At 49.2% G+C, this 24,377-nt stretch overlaps 1 protein-coding gene across 1 annotated transcript; it reads right to left on the bottom strand.

Moving 5' to 3' along the window:
* Positions 1-361: 361 nt before the first annotated feature.
* Positions 362-24,377, bottom strand: LOC137985918 (mucin-12-like; the record flags this gene model as incomplete). The annotated part of the gene is made up of 15 exons (XM_068833363.1): positions 24,014-24,377; positions 22,344-22,649; positions 20,651-20,956; positions 18,981-19,286; positions 17,288-17,593; positions 15,434-15,739; positions 13,739-14,044; positions 12,043-12,348; positions 10,373-10,678; positions 8,704-9,008; positions 7,034-7,373; positions 5,365-5,670; positions 3,695-4,000; positions 2,026-2,331; positions 362-667 (listed from the first exon to the last, which is right to left on the bottom strand). Coding segments are annotated over exons 1-15 (4,681 nt in total), but the record flags the coding sequence as incomplete, so codon positions are not given.

Raw genomic sequence — 24,377 nt, 5'->3', positions numbered from 1 at the left:
GGGAAAGCCTTGCGAAGGCCCCCGACAAGGTCCCGATTTCGCTGGAGAATTTGTTTTGTGCGGGTGCCCAGAAACATGGGCGGGTGCGTCCAAACAGCCCCGATAAAGGTTCTGCTGTGCTTGACAATTTGTGATGCTGTCCATGCGCATCACAAGAAAAGACAGATGGATTGGGGCATCATGCCCCTAGGCGATCTATCTATGACAAAAAATAAGGAAGCAAAGCTCGAAAGCGCAATTGGAAAGAAAGACGTTAGCTACATTCTGCGCTTTGGCAATGTGAACGCCATACAACGCTAAAACAGCTTCTCGGAACAATCTGTGTTGCTCCCTTCTTCCTTCTACGCGCTTTGGGTAATACCTTTGTATTCGACCAAAGTGCGAAAAGGGTCGTCGTGGCTTCCTGACATGCGGGTTTGAGGGTCGTAGGCGTGACCTTGAAGGGTCGTAGGTGGAGCTGTGAGGGTCGTAGGTGGGCTCCTGACATGCGGGTTTGAGGGTCGTAGGCGTGACCTTGAAGGGTCGTAGGTGGAGCTGTGAGGGTCGTAGGTGGGCTCCTGACATGCGGGTTTGAGGGTCGTAGGTGTGACCTTGAAGGGTGGCAGGTTGCGCTGTGAGGGTCGTGGGTGCGCTTCTGACATGCAGGTTTGAAGGTCGTAGGTGTGACCTAATAAGAAGGACAAGTCCTCCAATCTTGGTTCCTGGTTTGGGGGTCCCAAAATCATGGGTTTTCAGGGCTACATGGGCATTCCTCCGGAGTTGTTGAAAAGAAGTGCAAAGTGTCAAGAAGTTGGTGGTGAAGTTTGTTTCGTGTCAGGGCTTGCAGACAAGATGTATCAAGTAACTTAGAAAGAATCCATGCGGCGTCTGCTTTGTGCGTGTTCGTCCGGATGTGCGAGGCCGGACAATTTGACATGGTTGGGCCTTCATTGTTTGTGTTTACATTCGTTCTTGGGGACTGCTTTTGGGGCCCGTTTTGGGGACCGTTTTTGGATTCATTTTTGGCCCCCGTTTTGGGGGCCAGTTTTGGGTTTTGTTAATAAGAAACAGAGGCACGCCCCAATTCGGTTCCAATTTTGGTCCCCGTTTTGGGTCCCGTTTTGGGATCCATTTTGGAACCCATTTTGGGAACCAATCTTGAGCATTTTTGTTTGCTTGGTTGTTGGTTTTGAAACTTGTGGTTCTTGAACATTTGGGAAGAGCAACTTTTTTATGTCAAAGATTGTTTTTGCACAGGTTGTTCGAAGGAAGGGGCGCGGTCGAAGTTTTTCATAGTCGTGGTTGCAAGCATGCTTTGTCTTGCCAAGCCTTGCCGCTACTTAGGGGGTACGCCGATGTGGTCCGAGGTTTCTTGCTGTTTCTGGGCCCCAATTTGGGGCCTCGAAAACAATATGCTGGGGAATTTTCATTCCTATATACGTGTGATTTTTTGGCTGCCGCATGTTTGACAAGACCCTGCCAGCCTTCATGAAAGGCAGCGTAATCAGCAGCCACATATTACGGCAGTTTTTTGTTCGAATGTCCAGCCTAGATTATTCCGGATTCGGGCCCTGTTTTTGTGGCCGTGAAGCATTGTATGATGGATTTGTGCTAGGGACACAGCATGGTTTGACCGAGAATTTCAAGGGGTACCCTTTGAGAAAGCTTCACTCCACTTGACCATTTATTGGGAAAGCCTTGCGAAGGCCCCGACAAGGTCCCGACTTCACTAGAGAATTTGTTTTGTGCGGGTGCCGAGAAACATGGGCGGGTGCGTCCAAACAGCCCCGATAAGGTTCTGCTGTGCTTGACAATTTGTGATGCTGTCTATGCGCATCACAAAGAAAAGACAGATGGATTGGGGCATCATGCCCCTAGGCGATCTATCTATGACAAAATAAGGAAGCAAAGCTCGAAAGCGCAATTGGAAAGAAAGACGTTAGCTACATTCTGTGCTTTGGCAATGTGAACACCATACAACGCTAAAACAGCTTCTCGAACAGTCTGTGTTGCTCCCTTCTTCCTTCTACGCGCTTTGGGTAATACCTTTGTATTCGACCAAAGTGCGAAAAGGGTCGTCGTGGCTTCCTGACATGCGGGTTTGAGGGTCGTAGGTGCGACCTTGAAGGGTCGTAGGTGGAGCTGTGAGGGTCGTAGGTGGGCTCCTGACATGCGGGTTTGAGGGTCGTAGGTGTGACCTTGAAGGGTCGTAGGTGGAGCTGTGAGGGTCGTAGGTGGGCTCCTGACATGCGGGTTTGAAGGTCGTAGGTGTGACCTTGAAGGGTCGTAGGTTGAGCTGTGAGGGTCGTAGGTGCGCTTCTGATATGCAGGTTTGAGGGTCGTAGGTGTTTCCTGATAAGAAGGACAAGTCCTCCAATCTTGGTTCCTGGTTTGGGGGTCCAAAAATCATGGATTTTCAGGGCTACATGGGCATTCCTCCGGAGTTGTTGAAAAGAAGTGCAAAGTGTCAAGAAGTTGGTGGTGAAGTTTGTTTCGTGTCAGGGCTTGCAGACAAGATGTATCAAGTAACTTAGAAAGAATCCATGCGGCGTCTGCTTATGCGTGTTCGTCCGGATGTGCGAGGCCGGACAATTTGACATGGTTGGGCCTTCATTGTTTGTGTTTACATTCGTTCTTGGGGACTGCTTTTGGGGCCCGTTTTGGGGACCGTTTTTGGATTCATTTTTGGCCCCCGTTTGGGGGCCAGTTTTGGGTTTTGTTAATAAGAAACAAGAGGCACGCCCCCAATTCGGTTCCAATTTTGGTCCCCGTTTTGGGTCCCGTTTTGGGATCCATTTTGGAACCCATTTTGGGAACCAATCTTGAGCATTTTTGTTTGCTTGGTTGTTGGTTGTTGAAACTTGTGGTTCTTGAACATTTGGGAAGAGCAACTTTTTTATGTCAAAGATTGTTTTTGCACAGGTTGTTCGAAGGAAGGGGCGCGGTCGAAGTTTTTCATAGTCGTGGTTGCAAGCATGCTTTGTCTTGCCAAGCCTTGCCGCTACTTAGGGGGTACGCCGATGTGGTCCGAGGTTTCTTGCTGTTTCTGGGCCCCAATTTGGGGCCTCGAAAACAATATGCTGGGGAATTTTCATTCCTATATACGTGTGATTTTTTGGCTGCCGCATGTTTGACAAGACCCTGCCAGCCTTCATGAAAGGCAGCGTAATCAGCAGCCACATATTACGGCAGTTTTTTGTTCGAATGTCCAGCCTAGATTATTCCGGATTCCGGGCCCTGTTTTTGTGGCCGTGAAGCATTGTATGATGGATTTGTGCTAGGGACACAGCATGGTTTGACCGGAGAATTTCAAGGGGTACCCTTTGAGAAAGCTTCACTCCACTTGACCATTTATTGGGAAAGCCTTGCGAAGGCCCCCGACAAGGTCCCGACTTCACTAGAGAATTTGTTTTGTGCGGGTGCCGAGAAACATGGGCGGGTGCGTCCAAACAGCCCCGATAAGGTTCTGCTGTGCTTGACAATTTGTGATGCTGTCTATGCGCATCACAAAGAAAAGACAGATGGATTGGGGCATCATGCCCCTAGGCGATCTATCTATGACAAAATAAGGAAGCAAAGCTCGAAAGCGCAATTGGAAAGAAAGACGTTAGCTACATTCTGTGCTTTGGCAATGTGAACACCATACAACGCTAAAACAGCTTCTCGGAACAGTCTGTGTTGCTCCCTTCTTCCTTCTACGCGCTTTGGGTAATACCTTTGTATTCGACCAAAGTGCGAAAAGGGTCGTCGTGGCTTCCTGACATGCGGGTTTGAGGGTCGTAGGTGCGACCTTGAAGGGTCGTAGGTGGAGCTGTGAGGGTCGTAGGTGGGCTCCTGACATGCGGGTTTGAGGGTCGTAGGTGTGACCTTGAAGGGTCGTAGGTGGAGCTGTGAGGGTCGTAGGTGGGCTCCTGACATGCGGGTTTGAAGGTCGTAGGTGTGACCTTGAAGGGTCGTAGGTTGAGCTGTGAGGGTCGTAGGTGCGCTTCTGATATGCAGGTTTGAGGGTCGTAGGTGTTTCCTGATAAGAAGGACAAGTCCTCCAATCTTGGTTCCTGGTTTGGGGGTCCAAAAATCATGGATTTTCAGGGCTACATGGGCATTCCTCCGGAGTTGTTGAAAAGAAGTGCAAAGTGTCAAGAAGTTGGTGGTGAAGTTTGTTTCGTGTCAGGGCTTGCAGACAAGATGTATCAAGTAACTTAGAAAGAATCCATGCGGCGTCTGCTTATGCGTGTTCGTCCGGATGTGCGAGGCCGGACAATTTGACATGGTTGGGCCTTCATTGTTTGTGTTTACATTCGTTCTTGGGGACTGCTTTTGGGGCCCGTTTTGGGGACCGTTTTTGGATTCATTTTTGGCCCCCGTTTTGGGGGCCAGTTTTGGGTTTTGTTAATAAGAAACAAGAGGCACGCCCCCAATTCGGTTCCAATTTTGGTCCCCGTTTTGGGTCCCGTTTTGGGATCCATTTTGGAACCCATTTTGGGAACCAATCTTGAGCATTTTTGTTTGCTTGGTTGTTGGTTGTTGAAACTTGTGGTTCTTGAACATTTGGGAAGAGCAACTTTTTTATGTCAAAGATTGTTTTTGCACAGGTTGTTCGAAGGAAGGGGCGCGGTCGAAGTTTTTCATAGTCGTGGTTGCAAGCATGCTTTGTCTTGCCAAGCCTTGCCGCTACTTAGGGGGTACGCCGATGTGGTCCGAGGTTTCTTGCTGTTTCTGGGCCCCAATTTGGGGCCTCGAAAACAATATGCTGGGGAATTTTCATTCCTATATACGTGTGATTTTTTGGCTGCCGCATGTTTGACAAGACCCTGCCAGCCTTCATGAAAGGCAGCGTAATCAGCAGCCACATATTACGGCAGTTTTTTGTTCGAATGTCCAGCCTAGATTATTCCGGATTCCGGGCCCTGTTTTTGTGGCCGTGAAGCATTGTATGATGGATTTGTGCTAGGGACACAGCATGGTTTGACCGGAGAATTTCAAGGGGTACCCTTTGAGAAAGCTTCACTCCACTTGACCATTTATTGGGAAAGCCTTGCGAAGGCCCCCGACAAGGTCCCGACTTCACTAGAGAATTTGTTTTGTGCGGGTGCCGAGAAACATGGGCGGGTGCGTCCAAACAGCCCCGATAAGGTTCTGCTGTGCTTGACAATTTGTGATGCTGTCTATGCGCATCACAAAGAAAAGACAGATGGATTGGGGCATCATGCCCCTAGGCGATCTATCTATGACAAAATAAGGAAGCAAAGCTCGAAAGCGCAATTGGAAAGAAAGACGTTAGCTACATTCTGTGCTTTGGCAATGTGAACACCATACAACGCTAAAACAGCTTCTCGGAACAGTCTGTGTTGCTCCCTTCTTCCTTCTACGCGCTTTGGGTAATACCTTTGTATTCGACCAAAGTGCGAAAAGGGTCGTCGTGGCTTCCTGACATGCGGGTTTGAGGGTCGTAGGTGCGACCTTGAAGGGTCGTAGGTGGAGCTGTGAGGGTCGTAGGTGGGCTCCTGACATGCGGGTTTGAGGGTCGTAGGTGTGACCTTGAAGGGTCGTAGGTGGAGCTGTGAGGGTCGTAGGTGGGCTCCTGACATGCGGGTTTGAAGGTCGTAGGTGTGACCTTGAAGGGTCGTAGGTTGAGCTGTGAGGGTCGTAGGTGCGCTTCTGATATGCAGGTTTGAGGGTCGTAGGTGTTTCCTGATAAGAAGGACAAGTCCTCCAATCTTGGTTCCTGGTTTGGGGTCCAAAAATCATGGATTTTCAGGGCTACATGGGCATTCCTCCGGAGTTGTTGAAAAGAAGTGCAAAGTGTCAAGAAGTTGGTGGTGAAGTTTGTTTCGTGTCAGGGCTTGCAGACAAGATGTATCAAGTAACTTAGAAAGAATCCATGCGGCGTCTGCTTATGCGTGTTCGTCCGGATGTGCGAGGCCGGACAATTTGACATGGTTGGGCCTTCATTGTTTGTGTTTACATTCGTTCTTGGGGACTGCTTTTGGGGCCCGTTTTGGGGACCGTTTTTGGATTCATTTTTGGCCCCCGTTTTGGGGGCCAGTTTTGGGTTTTGTTAATAAGAAACAAGAGGCACGCCCCCAATTCGGTTCCAATTTTGGTCCCCGTTTTGGGTCCCGTTTTGGGATCCATTTTGGAACCCATTTTGGGAACCAATCTTGAGCATTTTTGTTTGCTTGGTTGTTGGTTGTTGAAACTTGTGGTTCTTGAACATTTGGGAAGAGCAACTTTTTTATGTCAAAGATTGTTTTTGCACAGGTTGTTCGAAGGAAGGGGCGCGGTCGAAGTTTTTCATAGTCGTGGTTGCAAGCATGCTTTGTCTTGCCAAGCCTTGCCGCTACTTAGGGGGTACGCCGATGTGGTCCGAGGTTTCTTGCTGTTTCTGGGCCCCAATTTGGGGCCTCGAAAACAATATGCTGGGGAATTTTCATTCCTATATACGTGTGATTTTTTGGCTGCCGCATGTTTGACAAGACCCTGCCAGCCTTCATGAAAGGCAGCGTAATCAGCAGCCACATATTACGGCAGTTTTTTGTTCGAATGTCCAGCCTAGATTATTCCGGATTCCGGGCCCTGTTTTTGTGGCCGTGAAGCATTGTATGATGGATTTGTGCTAGGGACACAGCATGGTTTGACCGGAGAATTTCAAGGGGTACCCTTTGAGAAAGCTTCACTCCACTTGACCATTTATTGGGAAAGCCTTGCGAAGGCCCCCGACAAGGTCCCGACTTCACTAGAGAATTTGTTTTGTGCGGGTGCCGAGAAACATGGGCGGGTGCGTCCAAACAGCCCCGATAAGGTTCTGCTGTGCTTGACAATTTGTGATGCTGTCTATGCGCATCACAAAGAAAAGACAGATGGATTGGGGCATCATGCCCCTAGGCGATCTATCTATGACAAAATAAGGAAGCAAAGCTCGAAAGCGCAATTGGAAAGAAAGACGTTAGCTACATTCTGTGCTTTGGCAATGTGAACACCATACAACGCTAAAACAGCTTCTCGGAACAGTCTGTGTTGCTCCCTTCTTCCTTCTACGCGCTTTGGGTAATACCTTTGTATTCGACCAAAGTGCGAAAAGGGTCGTCGTGGCTTCCTGACATGCGGGTTTGAGGGTCGTAGGTGCGACCTTGAAGGGTCGTAGGTGGAGCTGTGAGGGTCGTAGGTGGGCTCCTGACATGCGGGTTTGAGGGTCGTAGGTGTGACCTTGAAGGGTCGTAGGTGGAGCTGTGAGGGTCGTAGGTGGGCTCCTGACATGCGGGTTTGAAGGTCGTAGGTGTGACCTTGAAGGGTCGTAGGTTGAGCTGTGAGGGTCGTAGGTGCGCTTCTGATATGCAGGTTTGAGGGTCGTAGGTGTTTCCTGATAAGAAGGACAAGTCCTCCAATCTTGGTTCCTGGTTTGGGGGTCCAAAAATCATGGATTTTCAGGGCTACATGGGCATTCCTCCGGAGTTGTTGAAAAGAAGTGCAAAGTGTCAAGAAGTTGGTGGTGAAGTTTGTTTCGTGTCAGGGCTTGCAGACAAGATGTATCAAGTAACTTAGAAAGAATCCATGCGGCGTCTGCTTATGCGTGTTCGTCCGGATGTGCGAGGCCGGACAATTTGACATGGTTGGGCCTTCATTGTTTGTGTTTACATTCGTTCTTGGGGACTGCTTTTGGGGCCCGTTTTGGGGACCGTTTTTGGATTCATTTTTGGCCCCCGTTTTGGGGGCCAGTTTTGGGTTTTGTTAATAAGAAACAAGAGGCACGCCCCCAATTCGGTTCCAATTTTGGTCCCCGTTTTGGGTCCCGTTTTGGGATCCATTTTGGAACCCATTTTGGGAACCAATCTTGAGCATTTTTGTTTGCTTGGTTGTTGGTTGTTGAAACTTGTGGTTCTTGAACATTTGGGAAGAGCAACTTTTTTATGTCAAAGATTGTTTTTGCACAGGTTGTTCGAAGGAAGGGGCGCGGTCGAAGTTTTTCATAGTCGTGGTTGCAAGCATGCTTTGTCTTGCCAAGCCTTGCCGCTACTTAGGGGGTACGCCGATGTGGTCCGAGGTTTCTTGCTGTTTCTGGGCCCCAATTTGGGGCCTCGAAAACAATATGCTGGGGAATTTTCATTCCTATATACGTGTGATTTTTTGGCTGCCGCATGTTTGACAAGACCCTGCCAGCCTTCATGAAAGGCAGCGTAATCAGCAGCCACATATTACGGCAGTTTTTTGTTCGAATGTCCAGCCTAGATTATTCCGGATTCCGGGCCCTGTTTTTGTGGCCGTGAAGCATTGTATGATGGATTTGTGCTAGGGACACAGCATGGTTTGACCGGAGAATTTCAAGGGGTACCCTTTGAGAAAGCTTCACTCCACTTGACCATTTATTGGGAAAGCCTTGCGAAGGCCCCCGACAAGGTCCCGACTTCACTAGAGAATTTGTTTTGTGCGGGTGCCGAGAAACATGGGCGGGTGCGTCCAAACAGCCCCGATAAGGTTCTGCTGTGCTTGACAATTTGTGATGCTGTCTATGCGCATCACAAAGAAAAGACAGATGGATTGGGGCATCATGCCCCTAGGCGATCTATCTATGACAAAATAAGGAAGCAAAGCTCGAAAGCGCAATTGGAAAGAAAGACGTTAGCTACATTCTGTGCTTTGGCAATGTGAACACCATACAACGCTAAAACAGCTTCTCGGAACAGTCTGTGTTGCTCCCTTCTTCCTTCTACGCGCTTTGGGTAATACCTTTGTATTCGCCAAAGTGCGAAAAGGGTCGTCGTGGCTTCCTGACATGCGGGTTTGAGGGTCGTAGGTGCGACCTTGAAGGGTCGTAGGTGGAGCTGTGAGGGTCGTAGGTGGGCTCCTGACATGCGGGTTTGAGGGTCGTAGGTGTGACCTTGAAGGGTCGTAGGTGGAGCTGTGAGGGTCGTAGGTGGGCTCCTGACATGCGGGTTTGAAGGTCGTAGGTGTGACCTTGAAGGGTCGTAGGTTGAGCTGTGAGGGTCGTAGGTGCGCTTCTGATATGCAGGTTTGAGGGTCGTAGGTGTTTCCTGATAAGAAGGACAAGTCCTCCAATCTTGGTTCCTGGTTTGGGGGTCCAAAAATCATGGATTTTCAGGGCTACATGGGCATTCCTCCGGAGTTGTTGAAAAGAAGTGCAAAGTGTCAAGAAGTTGGTGGTGAAGTTTGTTTCGTGTCAGGGCTTGCAGACAAGATGTATCAAGTAACTTAGAAAGAATCCATGCGGCGTCTGCTTGTGCGTGTTCGTCCGGATGTGCGAGGCCGGACAATTTGACATGGTTGGGCCTTCATTGTTTGTGTTTACATTCGTTCTTGGGGACTGCTTTTGGGGCCCGTTTTGGGGACCGTTTTTGGATTCATTTTTGGCCCCCGTTTTGGGGGCCAGTTTTGGGTTTTGTTAATAAGAAACAAGAGGCACGCCCCCAATTCGGTTCCAATTTTGGTCCCCGTTTTGGGTCCCGTTTTGGGATCCATTTTGGAACCCATTTTGGGAACCAATCTTGAGCATTTTTGTTTGCTTGGTTGTTGGTTGTTGAAACTTGTGGTTCTTGAACATTTGGGAAGAGCAACTTTTTTATGTCAAAGATTGTTTTTGCACAGGTTGTTCGAAGGAAGGGGCGCGGTCGAAGTTTTTCATAGTCGTGGTTGCAAGCATGCTTTGTCTTGCCAAGCCTTGCCGCTACTTAGGGGGTACGCCGATGTGGTCCGAGGTTTCTTGCTGTTTCTGGGCCCCAATTTGGGGCCTCGAAAACAATATGCTGGGGAATTTTCATTCCTATATACGTGTGATTTTTTGGCTGCCGCATGTTTGACAAGACCCTGCCAGCCTTCATGAAAGGCAGCGTAATCAGCAGCCACATATTACGGCAGTTTTTTGTTCGAATGTCCAGCCTAGATTATTCCGGATTCCGGGCCCTGTTTTTGTGGCCGTGAAGCATTGTATGATGGATTTGTGCTAGGGACACAGCATGGTTTGACCGGAGAATTTCAAGGGGTACCCTTTGAGAAAGCTTCACTCCACTTGACCATTTATTGGGAAAGCCTTGCGAAGGCCCCCGACAAGGTCCCGACTTCACTAGAGAATTTGTTTTGTGCGGGTGCCGAGAAACATGGGCGGGTGCGTCCAAACAGCCCCGATAAGGTTCTGCTGTGCTTGACAATTTGTGATGCTGTCTATGCGCATCACAAAGAAAAGACAGATGGATTGGGGCATCATGCCCCTAGGCGATCTATCTATGACAAAATAAGGAAGCAAAGCTCGAAAGCGCAATTGGAAAGAAAGACGTTAGTTACATTCTGCGCTTTGGCAATGCGAACACCATACAATGCTAAAACAGCTTCTCGGAACAGTCTGTGTTGCTCCCTTCTTCCTTCTACGCGCTTTGGGTAATACCTTTGTATTCGGCCAAAGTGCGAAAAGGGTCGTCGTGGCTTCCTGACATGCGGGTCTGAGGGTCGTAGGTGTGACCTTGAAGGGTCGTAGGTGGAGCTGTGAGGGTCGTAGGTGGGCTCCTGACATGCGGGTTTGAGGGTCGTAGGTGTGACCTTGAAGGGTCGTAGGTGGAGCTGTGAGGGTCGTAGGTGGGCTCCTGACATGCGGGTTTGAAGGTCGTAGGTGTGACCTTGAAGGGTCGTAGGTTGAGCTGTGAGGGTCGTAGGTGCGCTTCTGACATGCAGGTTTGAGGGTCGTAGGTGTTTCCTGATAAGAAGGACAAGTCCTCCAATCTTGGTTCCTGGTTTGGGGGTCCAAAAATCATGGATTTTCAGGGCTACATGGGCATTCCTCCGGAGTTGTTGAAAAGAAGTGCAAAGTGTCAAGAAGTTGGTGGTGAAGTTTGTTTCGTGTCAGGGCTTGCAGACAAGATGTATCAAGTAACTTAGAAAGAATCCATGCGGCGTCTGCTTGTGCGTGTTCGTCCGGATGTGCGAGGCCGGACAATTTGACATGGTTGGGCCTTCATTGTTTGTGTTTACATTCGTTCTTGGGGACTGCTTTTGGGGCCCGTTTTGGGGACCGTTTTTGGATTCATTTTTGGCCCCCGTTTTGGGGGCCAGTTTTGGGTTTTGTTAATAAGAAACAAGAGGCACGCCCCCAATTCGGTTCCAATTTTGGTCCCCGTTTTGGGTCCCGTTTTGGGATCCATTTTGGAACCCATTTTGGGAACCAATCTTGAGCATTTTTGTTTGCTTGGTTGTTGGTTGTTGAAACTTGTGGTTCTTGAACATTTGGTAAGAGCAACTTTTTTATGTCAAAGATTGTTTTTGCACAGGTTGTTCGAAGGAAGGGGCGCGGTCGAAGTTTTTCATAGTCGTGGTTGCAAGCATGCTTTGTCTTGCCAAGCCTTGCCGCTACTTAGGGGGTACGCCGATGTGGTCCGAGGTTTCTTGCTGTTTCTGGGCCCCAATTTGGGGCCTCGAAAACAATATGCTGGGGAATTTTCATTCCTATATACGTGTGATTTTTTGGCTGCCGCATGTTTGACAAGACCCTGCCAGCCTTCATGAAAGGCAGCGTAATCAGCAGCCACATATTACGGCAGTTTTTTGTTCGAATGTCCAGCCTAGATTATTCCGGATTCCGGGCCCTGTTTTTGTGGCCGTGAAGCATTGTATGATGGATTTGTGCTAGGGACACAGCATGGTTTGACCGGAGAATTTCAAGGGGTACCCTTTGAGAAAGCTTCACTCCACTTGACCATTTATTGGGAAAGCCTTGCGAAGGCCCCCGACAAGGTCCCGACTTCACTAGAGAATTTGTTTTGTGCGGGTGCCGAGAAACATGGGCGGGTGCGTCCAAACAGCCCCGATAAGGTTCTGCTGTGCTTGACAATTTGTGATGCTGTCTATGCGCATCACAAAGAAAAGACAGATGGATTGGGGCATCATGCCCCTAGGCGATCTATCTATGACAAAATAAGGAAGCAAAGCTCGAAAGCGCAATTGGAAAGAAAGACGTTAGCTACATTCTGCGCTTTGGCAATGTGAACACCATACAACGCTAAAACAGCTTCTCGGAACAGTCTGTGTTGCTCCCTTCTTCCTTCTACGCGCTTTGGGTAATACCTTTGTATTCGGCCAAAGTGCGAAAAGGGTCGTCGTGGCTTCCTGACATGCGGGTTTGAGGGTCGTAGTTGTGACCTTGAAGGGTCGTAGGTGGAGCTGTGAGGGTCGTAGGTGGGCTCCTGACATGCGGGTTTGAGGGTCGTAGGTGTGACCTTGAAGGGTCGTAGGTGGAGCTGTGAGGGTCGTAGGTGGGCTCCTGACATGCGGGTTTGAAGGTCGTAGGTGTGACCTTGAAGGGTCGTAGGTTGAGCTGTGAGGGTCGTAGGTGCGCTTCTGACATGCAGGTTTGAGGGTCGTAGGTGTTTCCTGATAAGAAGGACAAGTCCTCCAATCTTGGTTCCTGGTTTGGGGGTCCAAAAATCATGGATTTTCAGGGCTACATGGGCATTCCTCCGGAGTTGTTGAAAAGAAGTGCAAAGTGTCAAGAAGTTGGTGGTGAAGTTTGTTTCGTGTCAGGGCTTGCAGACAAGATGTATCAAGTAACTTAGAAAGAATCCATGCGGCGTCTGCTTGTGCGTGTTCGTCCGGATGTGCGAGGCCGGACAATTTGACATGGTTGGGCCTTCATTGTTTGTGTTTACATTCGTTCTTGGGGACTGCTTTTGGGGCCCGTTTTGGGGACCGTTTTTGGATTCATTTTTGGCCCCCGTTTTGGGGGCCAGTTTTGGGTTTTGTTAATAAGAAACAAGAGGCACGCCCCCAATTCGGTTCCAATTTTGGTCCCCGTTTTGGGTCCCGTTTTGGGATCCATTTTGGAACCCATTTTGGGAACCAATCTTGAGCATTTTTGTTTGCTTGGTTGTTGGTTGTTGAAACTTGTGGTTCTTGGCTTTCGCCTCCCGTGGCTGTCAAACATTTGGTAAGAGCAACCTTTTTATGCCAAAGATTGCTTTTGCACAGGTTGTTCGAAGGAAGGGGCGCGGTCGAAGTTTTTCATAGTCGTGGTTGCAAGCATGCTTTGTCTTGCCAAGCCTTGCCGCTACTTAGGGGGTACGCCGATGTGGTCCGAGGTTTCTTGCTGTTTCTGGGCCCCAATTTGGGGCCTCGAAAACAATATGCTGGGGAATTTTCATTCCTATATACGTGTGATTTTTTGGCTGCCGCATGTTTGACAAGACCCTGCCAGCCTTCATGAAAGGCAGCGTAATCAGCAGCCACATATTACGGCAGTTTTTTGTTCGAATGTCCAGCCTAGATTATTCCGGATTCCGGGCCCTGTTTTTGTGGCCGTGAAGCATTGTATGATGGATTTGTGCTAGGGACACAGCATGGTTTGACCGGAGAATTTCAAGGGGTACCCTTTGAGAAAGCTTCACTCCACTTGACCATTTATTGGGAAAGCCTTGCGAAGGCCCCCGACAAGGTCCCGACTTCACTAGAGAATTTGTTTTGTGCGGGTGCCGAGAAACATGGGCGGGTGCGTCCAAACAGCCCCGATAAGGTTCTGCTGTGCTTGACAATTTGTGATGCTATCTATGCGCATCACAAAGAAAAGACAGATGGATTGGGGCATCATGCCCCTAGGCGATCTATCTATGACAAAAAAATAAGGAAGCGAAGCTCGAAAGCGCAATTGGAAAGAAAGACGTTAGTTACATTCTGCGCTTTGGCAATGCGAACACCATACAATGCTAAAACAGCTTCTCGGAACAGTCTGTGTTGCTCCCTTCTTCCTTCTACGCGCTTTGGGTAATACCTTTGTATTCGGCCAAAGTGCGAAAAGGGTCGTCGTGGCTTCCTGACATGCGGGTTTGAGGGTCGTAGGTGTGACCTTGAAGGGTCGTAGGTGGAGCTGTGAGGGTCGTAGGTGGGCTCCTGACATGCGGGTTTGAGGGTCGTAGGTGTGACCTTGAAGGGTCGTAGGTGGAGCTGTGAGGGTCGTAGGTGGGCTCCTGACATGCGGGTTTGAAGGTCGTAGGTGTGACCTTGAAGGGTCGTAGGTTGAGCTGTGAGGGTCGTAGGTGCGCTTCTGACATGCAGGTTTGAGGGTCGTAGGTGTTTCCTGATAAGAAGGACAAGTCCTCCAATCTTGGTTCCTGGTTTGGGGGTCCAAAAATCATGGATTTTCAGGGCTACATGGGCATTCCTCCGGAGTTGTTGAAAAGAAGTGCAAAGTGTCAAGAAGTTGGTGGTGAAGTTTGTTTCGTGTCAGGGCTTGCAGACAAGATGTATCAAGTAACTTAGAAAGAATCCATGCGGCGTCTGCTTGTGCGTGTTCGTCCGGATGTGCGAGGCCGGACAATTTGACATGGTTGGGCCTTCATTGTTTGTGTTTACATTCGTTCTTGGGGACTGCTTTTGGGGCCCGTTTTGGGGACCGTTTTTGGATTCATTTTTGGCCCCCGTTTTGGGGGCCAGTTTTGGGTTTTGTTAATAAGAAACAAGAGGCACGCCCCCAATTCGGTTCCAATTTTGGTCCCCGTTTTGGGTCCCGTTTTGGGATCCATTTTGGAACCCATTTTGGGAACCAATCTTGAGCATTTTTGTTTGCTTGGTTGTTGGTTGTTGAAACTTGTGGTTCTTGGCTTTCGCCTCCCCCGTGACTGTCAAACATTTGGTAAGAGCAACTTTTTTATGTCAAAGATTGTTTTTGCACAGGTTGTTCGAAGGAAGGGGCGCGGTCGAAGTTTTTCATAGTCGTGGTTGCAAGCATGCTTTGTCTTGCCAAGCCTTGCCGCTACTTAGGGGGTACGCCGATGTGGTCCGAGGTTTCTTGCTGTTTCTGGGCCCCAATTTGGGGCCTCGAAAACAATATGCTGGGGAATTTTCATTCCTATATACGTGTGATTTTTTGGCTGCCGCATGTTTGACAAGACCCTGCCAGCCTTCATGAAAGGCAGCGTAATCAGCAGCCACATATTACGGCAGTTTTTTGTTCGAATGTCCAGCCTAGATTATTCCGGATTCCGGGCCCTGTTTTTGTGGCCGTGAAGCATTGTATGATGGATTTGTGCTAGGGACACAGCATGGTTTGACCGGAGAATTTCAAGGGGTACCCTTTGAGAAAGCTTCACTCCACTTGACCATTTATTGGGAAAGCCTTGCGAAGGCCCCCGACAAGGTCCCGACTTCACTAGAGAATTTGTTTTGTGCGGGTGCCGAGAAACATGGGCGGGTGCGTCCAAACAGCCCCGATAAGGTTCTGCTGTGCTTGACAATTTGTGATGCTGTCTATGCGCATCACAAAGAAAAGACAGATGGATTGGGGCATCATGCCCCTAGGCGATCTATCTATGACAAAATAAGGAAGCAAAGCTCGAAAGCGCAATTGGAAAGAAAGACGTTAGCTACATTCTGCGCTTTGGCAATGTGAACACCATACAACGCTAAAACAGCTTCTCGGAACAGTCTGTGTTGCTCCCTTCTTCCTTCTACGCGCTTTGGGTAATACCTTTGTATTCGGCCAAAGTGCGAAAAGGGTCGTCGTGGCTTCCTGACATGCGGGTTTGAGGGTCGTAGTTGTGACCTTGAAGGGTCGTAGGTGGAGCTGTGAGGGTCGTAGGTGGGCTCCTGACATGCGGGTTTGAGGGTCGTAGGTGTGACCTTGAAGGGTCGTAGGTGGAGCTGTGAGGGTCGTAGGTGGGCTCCTGACATGCGGGTTTGAAGGTCGTAGGTGTGACCTTGAAGGGTCGTAGGTTGAGCTGTGAGGGTCGTAGGTGCGCTTCTGACATGCAGGTTTGAGGGTCGTAGGTGTTTCCTGATAAGAAGGACAAGTCCTCCAATCTTGGTTCCTGGTTTGGGGGTCCAAAAATCATGGATTTTCAGGGCTACATGGGCATTCCTCCGGAGTTGTTGAAAAGAAGTGCAAAGTGTCAAGAAGTTGGTGGTGAAGTTTGTTTCGTGTCAGGGCTTGCAGACAAGATGTATCAAGTAACTTAGAAAGAATCCATGCGGCGTCTGCTTGTGCGTGTTCGTCCGGATGTGCGAGGCCGGACAATTTGACATGGTTGGGCCTTCATTGTTTGTGTTTACATTCGTTCTTGGGGACTGCTTTTGGGGCCCGTTTTGGGGACCGTTTTTGGATTCATTTTTGGCCCCCGTTTTGGGGGCCAGTTTTGGGTTTTGTTAATAAGAAACAAGAGGCACGCCCCCAATTCGGTTCCAATTTTGGTCCCCGTTTTGGGTCCCGTTTTGGGATCCATTTTGGAACCCATTTTGGGAACCAATCTTGAGCATTTTTGTTTGCTTGGTTGTTGGTTGTTGAAACTTGTGGTTCTTGGCTTTCGCCTCCCGTGGCTGTCAAACATTTGGTAAGAGCAACCTTTTTATGTCAAAGATTGCTTTTGCACAGGTTGTTCGAAGGAAGGGGCGCCGAATCTCGGTCGACATTTTTCATAGTCGTGGTTGCAAGCATGCTTTGTCTTGCCAAGCCTTGCCGCTACTTAGGGGGTACGCCGATGTGGTCCGAGGTTTCTTGCTGTTTCTGGGCCCTAATTTAGGGCCTCGAAAGCGATATGCTGGGGAATTTTCATTCCCAAAAACGTGTGATTTTTTGGTTGCCGCATGTTGGACAAGAACTTGCCAGCCTTCATGGAAGGCAGCAGAATCAGCAGCCGCATATTAGTCATTAGTTATTCTGCGGACATGCATTGCGTTGAATTTTGTTTGGAAATGTTTCCACGGCGATGACAAATCAAAGTGCGTGTTTTGTTATACGGAAAAGCATATCGTTGGAAAGGTCTGGGTGCCTAAGCGCGTTTTCCTGCGGAAGGGCCGGCAGTTTTTTTGGTTCGAATGTCCAGCCTAGAATATTCCGGATTCCGGGCCCTGTTTTTGTGGCCGTGAAGCATTGTATGATGGATTTGTGCTAGGGATACAACATGGTTTGACCGGAGAATTTCAAGGGGTACGCCTTGAGAAAGCTTCACTCCACTTGACCATTTATTGGGAAAGCCTTGCGAAGGCCCCCGACAAGGTCCCGACTTCACTAGAGAATTTGTTTTGTGCGGGTGCCGAGAAACATGGGCGGGTGCGTCCAAACAGCCCCGATAAGGTTCTGCTGTGCTTGACAATTTGTGATGCTGTCTATGCGCATCACAAAGAAAAGACAGATGGATTGGGGCATCATGCCCCTAGGCGATCTATCTATGACAAAATAAGGAAGCAAAGCTCGAAAGCGCAATTGGAAAGAAAGACGTTAGCTACATTCTGCGCTTTGGCAATGTGAACACCATACAACGCTAAAACAGCTTCTCGGAACAGTCTGTGTTGCTCCCTTCTTCCTTCTACGCGCTTTGGGTAATACCTTTGTATTCGGCCAAAGTGCGAAAAGGGTCGTCGTGGCTTCCTGACATGCGGGTTTGAGGGTCGTAGTTGTGACCTTGAAGGGTCGTAGGTGGAGCTGTGAGGGTCGTAGGTGGGCTCCTGACATGCGGGTTTGAGGGTCGTAGGTGTGACCTTGAAGGGTCGTAGGTGGAGCTGTGAGGGTCGTAGGTGGGCTCCTGACATGCGGGTTTGAAGGTCGTAGGTGTGACCTTGAAGGGTCGTAGGTTGAGCTGTGAGGGTCGTAGGTGCGCTTCTGACATGCAGGTTTGAGGGTCGTAGGTGTTTCCTGATAAGAAGGACAAGTCCTCCAATCTTGGTTCCTGGTTTGGGGGTCCAAAAATCATGGATTTTCAGGGCTACATGGGCATTCCTCCGGAGTTGTTGAAAAGAAGTGCAAAGTGTCAAGAAGTTGGTGGTGAAGTTTGTTTCGTGTCAGGGCTTGCAGACAAGATGTATCAAGTAACTTAGAAAGAATCCATGCGGCGTCTGCTTGTGCGTGTTCGTCCGGATGTGCGAGGCCGGACAATTTGACATGGTTGGGCCTTCATTGTTTGTGTTTACATTCGTTCTTGGGGACTGCTTTTGGGGCCCGTTTTGGGGACCGTTTTTGGATTCATTTTTGGCCCCCGTTTTGGGGGCCAGTTTTGGGTTTTGTTAATAAGAAACAAGAGGCACGCCCCCAATTCGGTTCCAATTTTGGTCCCCGTTTTGGGTCCCGTTTTGGGATCCATTTTGGAACCCATTTTGGGAACCAATCTTGAGCATTTTTGTTTGCTTGGTTGTTGGTTGTTGAAACTTGTGGTTCTTGGCTTTCGCCTCCCGTGGCTGTCAAACATTTGGTAAGAGCAACTTTTTTATGTCAAAGATTGTTTTTGCACAGGTTGTTCGAAGGAAGGGGCGCGGTCGAAGTTTTTCATAGTCGTGGTTGCAAGCATGCTTTGTCTTGCCAAGCCTTGCCGCTACTTAGGGGGTACGCCGATGTGGTCCGAGGTTTCTTGCTGTTTCTGGGCCCCAATTTGGGGCCTCGAAAACAATATGCTGGGGAATTTTCATTCCTATATACGTGTGATTTTTTGGCTGCCGCATGTTTGACAAGACCCTGCCAGCCTTCATGAAAGGCAGCGTAATCAGCAGCCACATATTACGGCAGTTTTTTGTTCGAATGTCCAGCCTAGATTATTCCGGATTCCGGGCCCTGTTTTTGTGGCCGTGAAGCATTGTATGATGGATTTGTGCTAGGGACACAGCATGGTTTGACCGGAGAATTTCAAGGGGTACCCTTTGAGAAAGCTTCACTCCACTTGACCATTTATTGGGAAAGCCTTGCGAAGGCCCCCGACAAGGTCCCGACTTCACTAGAGAATTTGTTTTGTGCGGGTGCCGAGAAACATGGGCGGGTGCGTCCAAACAGCCCCGATAAGGTTCTGCTGTGCTTGACAATTTGTGATGCTGTCTATGCGCATCACAAAGAAAAGACAGATGGATTGGGGCATCATGCCCCTAGGCGATCTATCTATGACAAAATAAGGAAGCAAAGCTCGAAAGCGCAATTGGAAAGAAAGACGTTAGCTACATTCTGCGCTTTGGCAATGTGAACACCATACAACGCTAAAACAGCTTCTCGGAACAGTCTGTGTTGCTCCCTTCTTCCTTCTACGCGCTTTGGGTAATACCTTTGTATTCGGCCAAAGTGCGAAAAGGGTCGTCGTGGCTTCCTGACATGCGGGTTTGAGGGTCGTAGTTGTGACCTTGAAGGGTCGTAGGTGGAGCTGTGAGGGTCGTAGGTGGGCTCCTGACATGCGGGTTTGAGGGTCGTAGGTGTGACCTTGAAGGGTCGTAGGTGGAGCTGTGAGGGTCGTAGGTGGGCTCCTGACATGCGGGTTTGAAGGTCGTAGGTGTGACCTTGAAGGGTCGTAGGTTGAGCTGTGAGGGTCGTAGGTGCGCTTCTGACATGCAGGTTTGAGGGTCGTAGGTGTTTCCTGATAAGAAGGACAAGTCCTCCAATCTTGGTTCCTGGTTTGGGGGTCCAAAAATCATGGATTTTCAGGGCTACATGGGCATTCCTCCGGAGTTGTTGAAAAGAAGTGCAAAGTGTCAAGAAGTTGGTGGTGAAGTTTGTTTCGTGTCAGGGCTTGCAGACAAGATGTATCAAGTAACTTAGAAAGAATCCATGCGGCGTCTGCTTGTGCGTGTTCGTCCGGATGTGCGAGGCCGGACAATTTGACATGGTTGGGCCTTCATTGTTTGTGTTTACATTCGTTCTTGGGGACTGCTTTTGGGGCCCGTTTTGGGGACCGTTTTTGGATTCATTTTTGGCCCCCGTTTTGGGGGCCAGTTTTGGGTTTTGTTAATAAGAAACAAGAGGCACGCCCCCAATTCGGTTCCAATTTTGGTCCCCGTTTTGGGTCCCGTTTTGGGATCCATTTTGGAACCCATTTTGGGAACCAATCTTGAGCATTTTTGTTTGCTTGGTTGTTGGTTGTTGAAACTTGTGGTTCTTGAACATTTGGTAAGAGCAACTTTTTTATGTCAAAGATTGTTTTTGCACAGGTTGTTCGAAGGAAGGGGCGCGGTCGAAGTTTTTCATAGTCGTGGTTGCAAGCATGCTTTGTCTTGCCAAGCCTTGCCGCTACTTAGGGGGTACGCCGATGTGGTCCGAGGTTTCTTGCTGTTTCTGGGCCCCAATTTGGGGCCTCGAAAACAATATGCTGGGGAATTTTCATTCCTATATACGTGTGATTTTTTGGCTGCCGCATGTTTGACAAGACCCTGCCAGCCTTCATGAAAGGCAGCGTAATCAGCAGCCACATATTACGGCAGTTTTTTGTTCGAATGTCCAGCCTAGATTATTCCGGATTCCGGGCCCTGTTTTTGTGGCCGTGAAGCATTGTATGATGGATTTGTGCTAGGGACACAGCATGGTTTGACCGGAGAATTTCAAGGGGTACCCTTTGAGAAAGCTTCACTCCACTTGACCATTTATTGGGAAAGCCTTGCGAAGGCCCCCGACAAGGTCCCGACTTCACTAGAGAATTTGTTTTGTGCGGGTGCCGAGAAACATGGGCGGGTGCGTCCAAACAGCCCCGATAAGGTTCTGCTGTGCTTGACAATTTGTGATGCTGTCTATGCGCATCACAAAGAAAAGACAGATGGATTGGGGCATCATGCCCCTAGGCGATCTATCTATGACAAAATAAGGAAGCAAAGCTCGAAAGCGCAATTGGAAAGAAAGACGTTAGCTACATTCTGCGCTTTGGCAATGTGAACACCATACAACGCTAAAACAGCTTCTCGGAACAGTCTGTGTTGCTCCCTTCTTCCTTCTACGCGCTTTGGGTAATACCTTTGTATTCGGCCAAAGTGCGAAAAGGGTCGTCGTGGCTTCCTGACATGCGGGTTTGAGGGTCGTAGTTGTGACCTTGAAGGGTCGTAGGTGGAGCTGTGAGGGTCGTAGGTGGGCTCCTGACATGCGGGTTTGAGGGTCGTAGGTGTGACCTTGAAGGGTCGTAGGTGGAGCTGTGAGGGTCGTAGGTGGGCTCCTGACATGCGGGTTTGAAGGTCGTAGGTGTGACCTTGAAGGGTCGTAGGTTGAGCTGTGAGGGTCGTAGGTGCGCTTCTGACATGCAGGTTTGAGGGTCGTAGGTGTTTCCTGATAAGAAGGACAAGTCCTCCAATCTTGGTTCCTGGTTTGGGGGTCCAAAAATCATGGATTTTCAGGGCTACATGGGCATTCCTCCGGAGTTGTTGAAAAGAAGTGCAAAGTGTCAAGAAGTTGGTGGTGAAGTTTGTTTCGTGTCAGGGCTTGCAGACAAGATGTATCAAGTAACTTAGAAAGAATCCATGCGGCGTCTGCTTGTGCGTGTTCGTCCGGATGTGCGAGGCCGGACAATTTGACATGGTTGGGCCTTCATTGTTTGTGTTTACATTCGTTCTTGGGGACTGCTTTTGGGGCCCGTTTTGGGGACCGTTTTTGGATTCATTTTTGGCCCCCGTTTTGGGGGCCAGTTTTGGGTTTTGTTAATAAGAAACAAGAGGCACGCCCCCAATTCGGTTCCAATTTTGGTCCCCGTTTTGGGTCCCGTTTTGGGATCCATTTTGGAACCCATTTTGGGAACCAATCTTGAGCATTTTTGTTTGCTTGGTTGTTGGTTGTTGAAACTTGTGGTTCTTGGCTTTCGCCTCCCGTGGCTGTCAAACATTTGGTAAGAGCAACCTTTTTATGTCAAAGATTGTTTTTGCACAGGTTGTTCGAAGGAAGGGGCGCGGTCGAAGTTTTTCATAGTCGTGGTTGCAAGCATGCTTTGTCTTGCCAAGCCTTGCCGCTACTTAGGGGGTACGCCGATGTGGTCCGAGGTTTCTTGCTGTTTCTGGGCCCCAATTTGGGGCCTCGAAAACAATATGCTGGGGAATTTTCATTCCTATATACGTGTGATTTTTTGGCTGCCGCATGTTTGACAAGACCCTGCCAGCCTTCATGAAAGGCAGCGTAATCAGCAGCCACATATTACGGCAGTTTTTTGTTCGAATGTCCAGCCTAGATTATTCCGGATTCCGGGCCCTGTTTTTGTGGCCGTGAAGCATTGTATGATGGATTTGTGCTAGGGACACAGCATGGTTTGACCGGAGAATTTCAAGGGGTACCCTTTGAGAAAGCTTCACTCCACTTGACCATTTATTGGGAAAGCCTTGCGAAGGCCCCCGACAAGGTCCCGACTTCACTAGAGAATTTGTTTTGTGCGGGTGCCGAGAAACATGGGCGGGTGCGTCCAAACAGCCCCGATAAGGTTCTGCTGTGCTTGACAATTTGTGATGCTGTCTATGCGCATCACAAAGAAAAGACAGATGGATTGGGGCATCATGCCCCTAGGCGATCTATCTATGACAAAATAAGGAAGCAAAGCTCGAAAGCGCAATTGGAAAGAAAGACGTTAGCTACATTCTGCGCTTTGGCAATGTGAACACCATACAACGCTAAAACAGCTTCTCGGAACAGTCTGTGTTGCTCCCTTCTTCCTTCTACGCGCTTTGGGTAATACCTTTGTATTCGGCCAAAGTGCGAAAAGGGTCGTCGTGGCTTCCTGACATGCGGGTTTGAGGGTCGTAGGTGTGACCTTGAAGGGTCGTAGGTGGAGCTGTGAGGGTCGTAGGTGGGCTCCTGACATGCGGGTTTGAGGGTCGTAGGTGTGACCTTGAAGGGTCGTAGGTGGAGCTGTGAGGGTCGTAGGTGGGCTCCTGACATGCGGGTTTGAAGGTCGTAGGTGTGACCTTGAAGGGTCGTAGGTTGAGCTGTGAGGGTCGTAGGTGCGCTTCTGACATGCAGGTTTGAGGGTCGTAGGTGTTTCCTGATAACAAGGACAAGTCCTCCAATCTTGGTTCCTGGTTTGGGGGTCCAAAAATCATGGATTTTCAGGGCTACATGGGCATTCCTCCGGAGTTGTTGAAAAGAAGTGCAAAGTGTCAAGAAGTTGGTGGTGAAGTTTGTTTCGTGTCAGGGCTTGCAGACAAGATGTATCAAGTAACTTAGAAAGAATCCATGCGGCGTCTGCTTGTGCGTGTTCGTCCGGATGTGCGAGGCCGGACAATTTGACATGGTTGGGCCTTCATTGTTTGTGTTTACATTCGTTCTTGGGGACTGCTTTTGGGGCCCGTTTTGGGGACCGTTTTTGGATTCATTTTTGGCCCCCGTTTTGGGGGCCAGTTTTGGGTTTTGTTAATAAGAAACAAGAGGCACGCCCCCAATTCGGTTCCAATTTTGGTCCCCGTTTTGGGTCCCGTTTTGGGATCCATTTTGGAACCCATTTTGGGAACCAATCTTGAGCATTTTTGTTTGCTTGGTTGTTGGTTGTTGAAACTTGTGGTTCTTGAACATTTGGTAAGAGCAACTTTTTTATGTCAAAGATTGTTTTTGCACAGGTTGTTCGAAGGAAGGGGCGCGGTCGAAGTTTTTCATAGTCGTGGTTGCAAGCATGCTTTGTCTTGCCAAGCCTTGCCGCTACTTAGGGGGTACGCCGATGTGGTCCGAGGTTTCTTGCTGTTTCTGGGCCCCAATTTGGGGCCTCGAAAACAATATGCTGGGGAATTTTCATTCCTATATACGTGTGATTTTTTGGCTGCCGCATGTTTGACAAGACCCTGCCAGCCTTCATGAAAGGCAGCGTAATCAGCAGCCACATATTACGGCAGTTTTTTGTTCGAATGTCCAGCCTAGATTATTCCGGATTCCGGGCCCTGTTTTTGTGGCCGTGAAGCATTGTATGATGGATTTGTGCTAGGGACACAGCATGGTTTGACCGGAGAATTTCAAGGGGTACCCTTTGAGAAAGCTTCACTCCACTTGACCATTTATTGGGAAAGCCTTGCGAAGGCCCCCGACAAGGTCCCGACTTCACTAGAGAATTTGTTTTGTGCGGGTGCCGAGAAACATGGGCGGGTGCGTCCAAACAGCCCCGATAAGGTTCTGCTGTGCTTGACAATTTGTGATGCTGTCTATGCGCATCACAAAGAAAAGACAGATGGATTGGGGCATCATGCCCCTAGGCGATCTATCTATGACAAAATAAGGAAGCAAAGCTCGAAAGCGCAATTGGAAAGAAAGACGTTAGCTACATTCTGCGCTTTGGCAATGTGAACACCATACAACGCTAAAACAGCTTCTCGGAACAGTCTGTGTTGCTCCCTTCTTCCTTCTACGCGCTTTGGGTAATACCTTTGTATTCGGCCAAAGTGCGAAAAGGGTCGTCGTGGCTTCCTGACATGCGGGTTTGAGGGTCGTAGTTGTGACCTTGAAGGGTCGTAGGTGGAGCTGTGAGGGTCGTAGGTGGGCTCCTGACATGCGGGTTTGAGGGTCGTAGGTGTGACCTTGAAGGGTCGTAGGTGGAGCTGTGAGGGTCGTAGGTGGGCTCCTGACATGCGGGTTTGAAGGTCGTAGGTGTGACCTTGAAGGGTCGTAGGTTGAGCTGTGAGGGTCGTAGGTGCGCTTCTGACATGCAGGTTTGAGGGTCGTAGGTGTTTCCTGATAAGAAGGACAAGTCCTCCAATCTTGGTTCCTGGTTTGGGGGTCCAAAAATCAT

The sequence above is a fragment of the Montipora foliosa genome, unplaced genomic scaffold (assembly GCF_036669935.1).
Source record: "Montipora foliosa isolate CH-2021 unplaced genomic scaffold, ASM3666993v2 scaffold_107, whole genome shotgun sequence".
Taxonomy (NCBI): domain Eukaryota; kingdom Metazoa; phylum Cnidaria; class Anthozoa; order Scleractinia; family Acroporidae; genus Montipora; species Montipora foliosa.
Note: the sequence above shows the minus strand (reverse complement) of the source record. Positions and strands in the feature narration are given on the sequence as shown.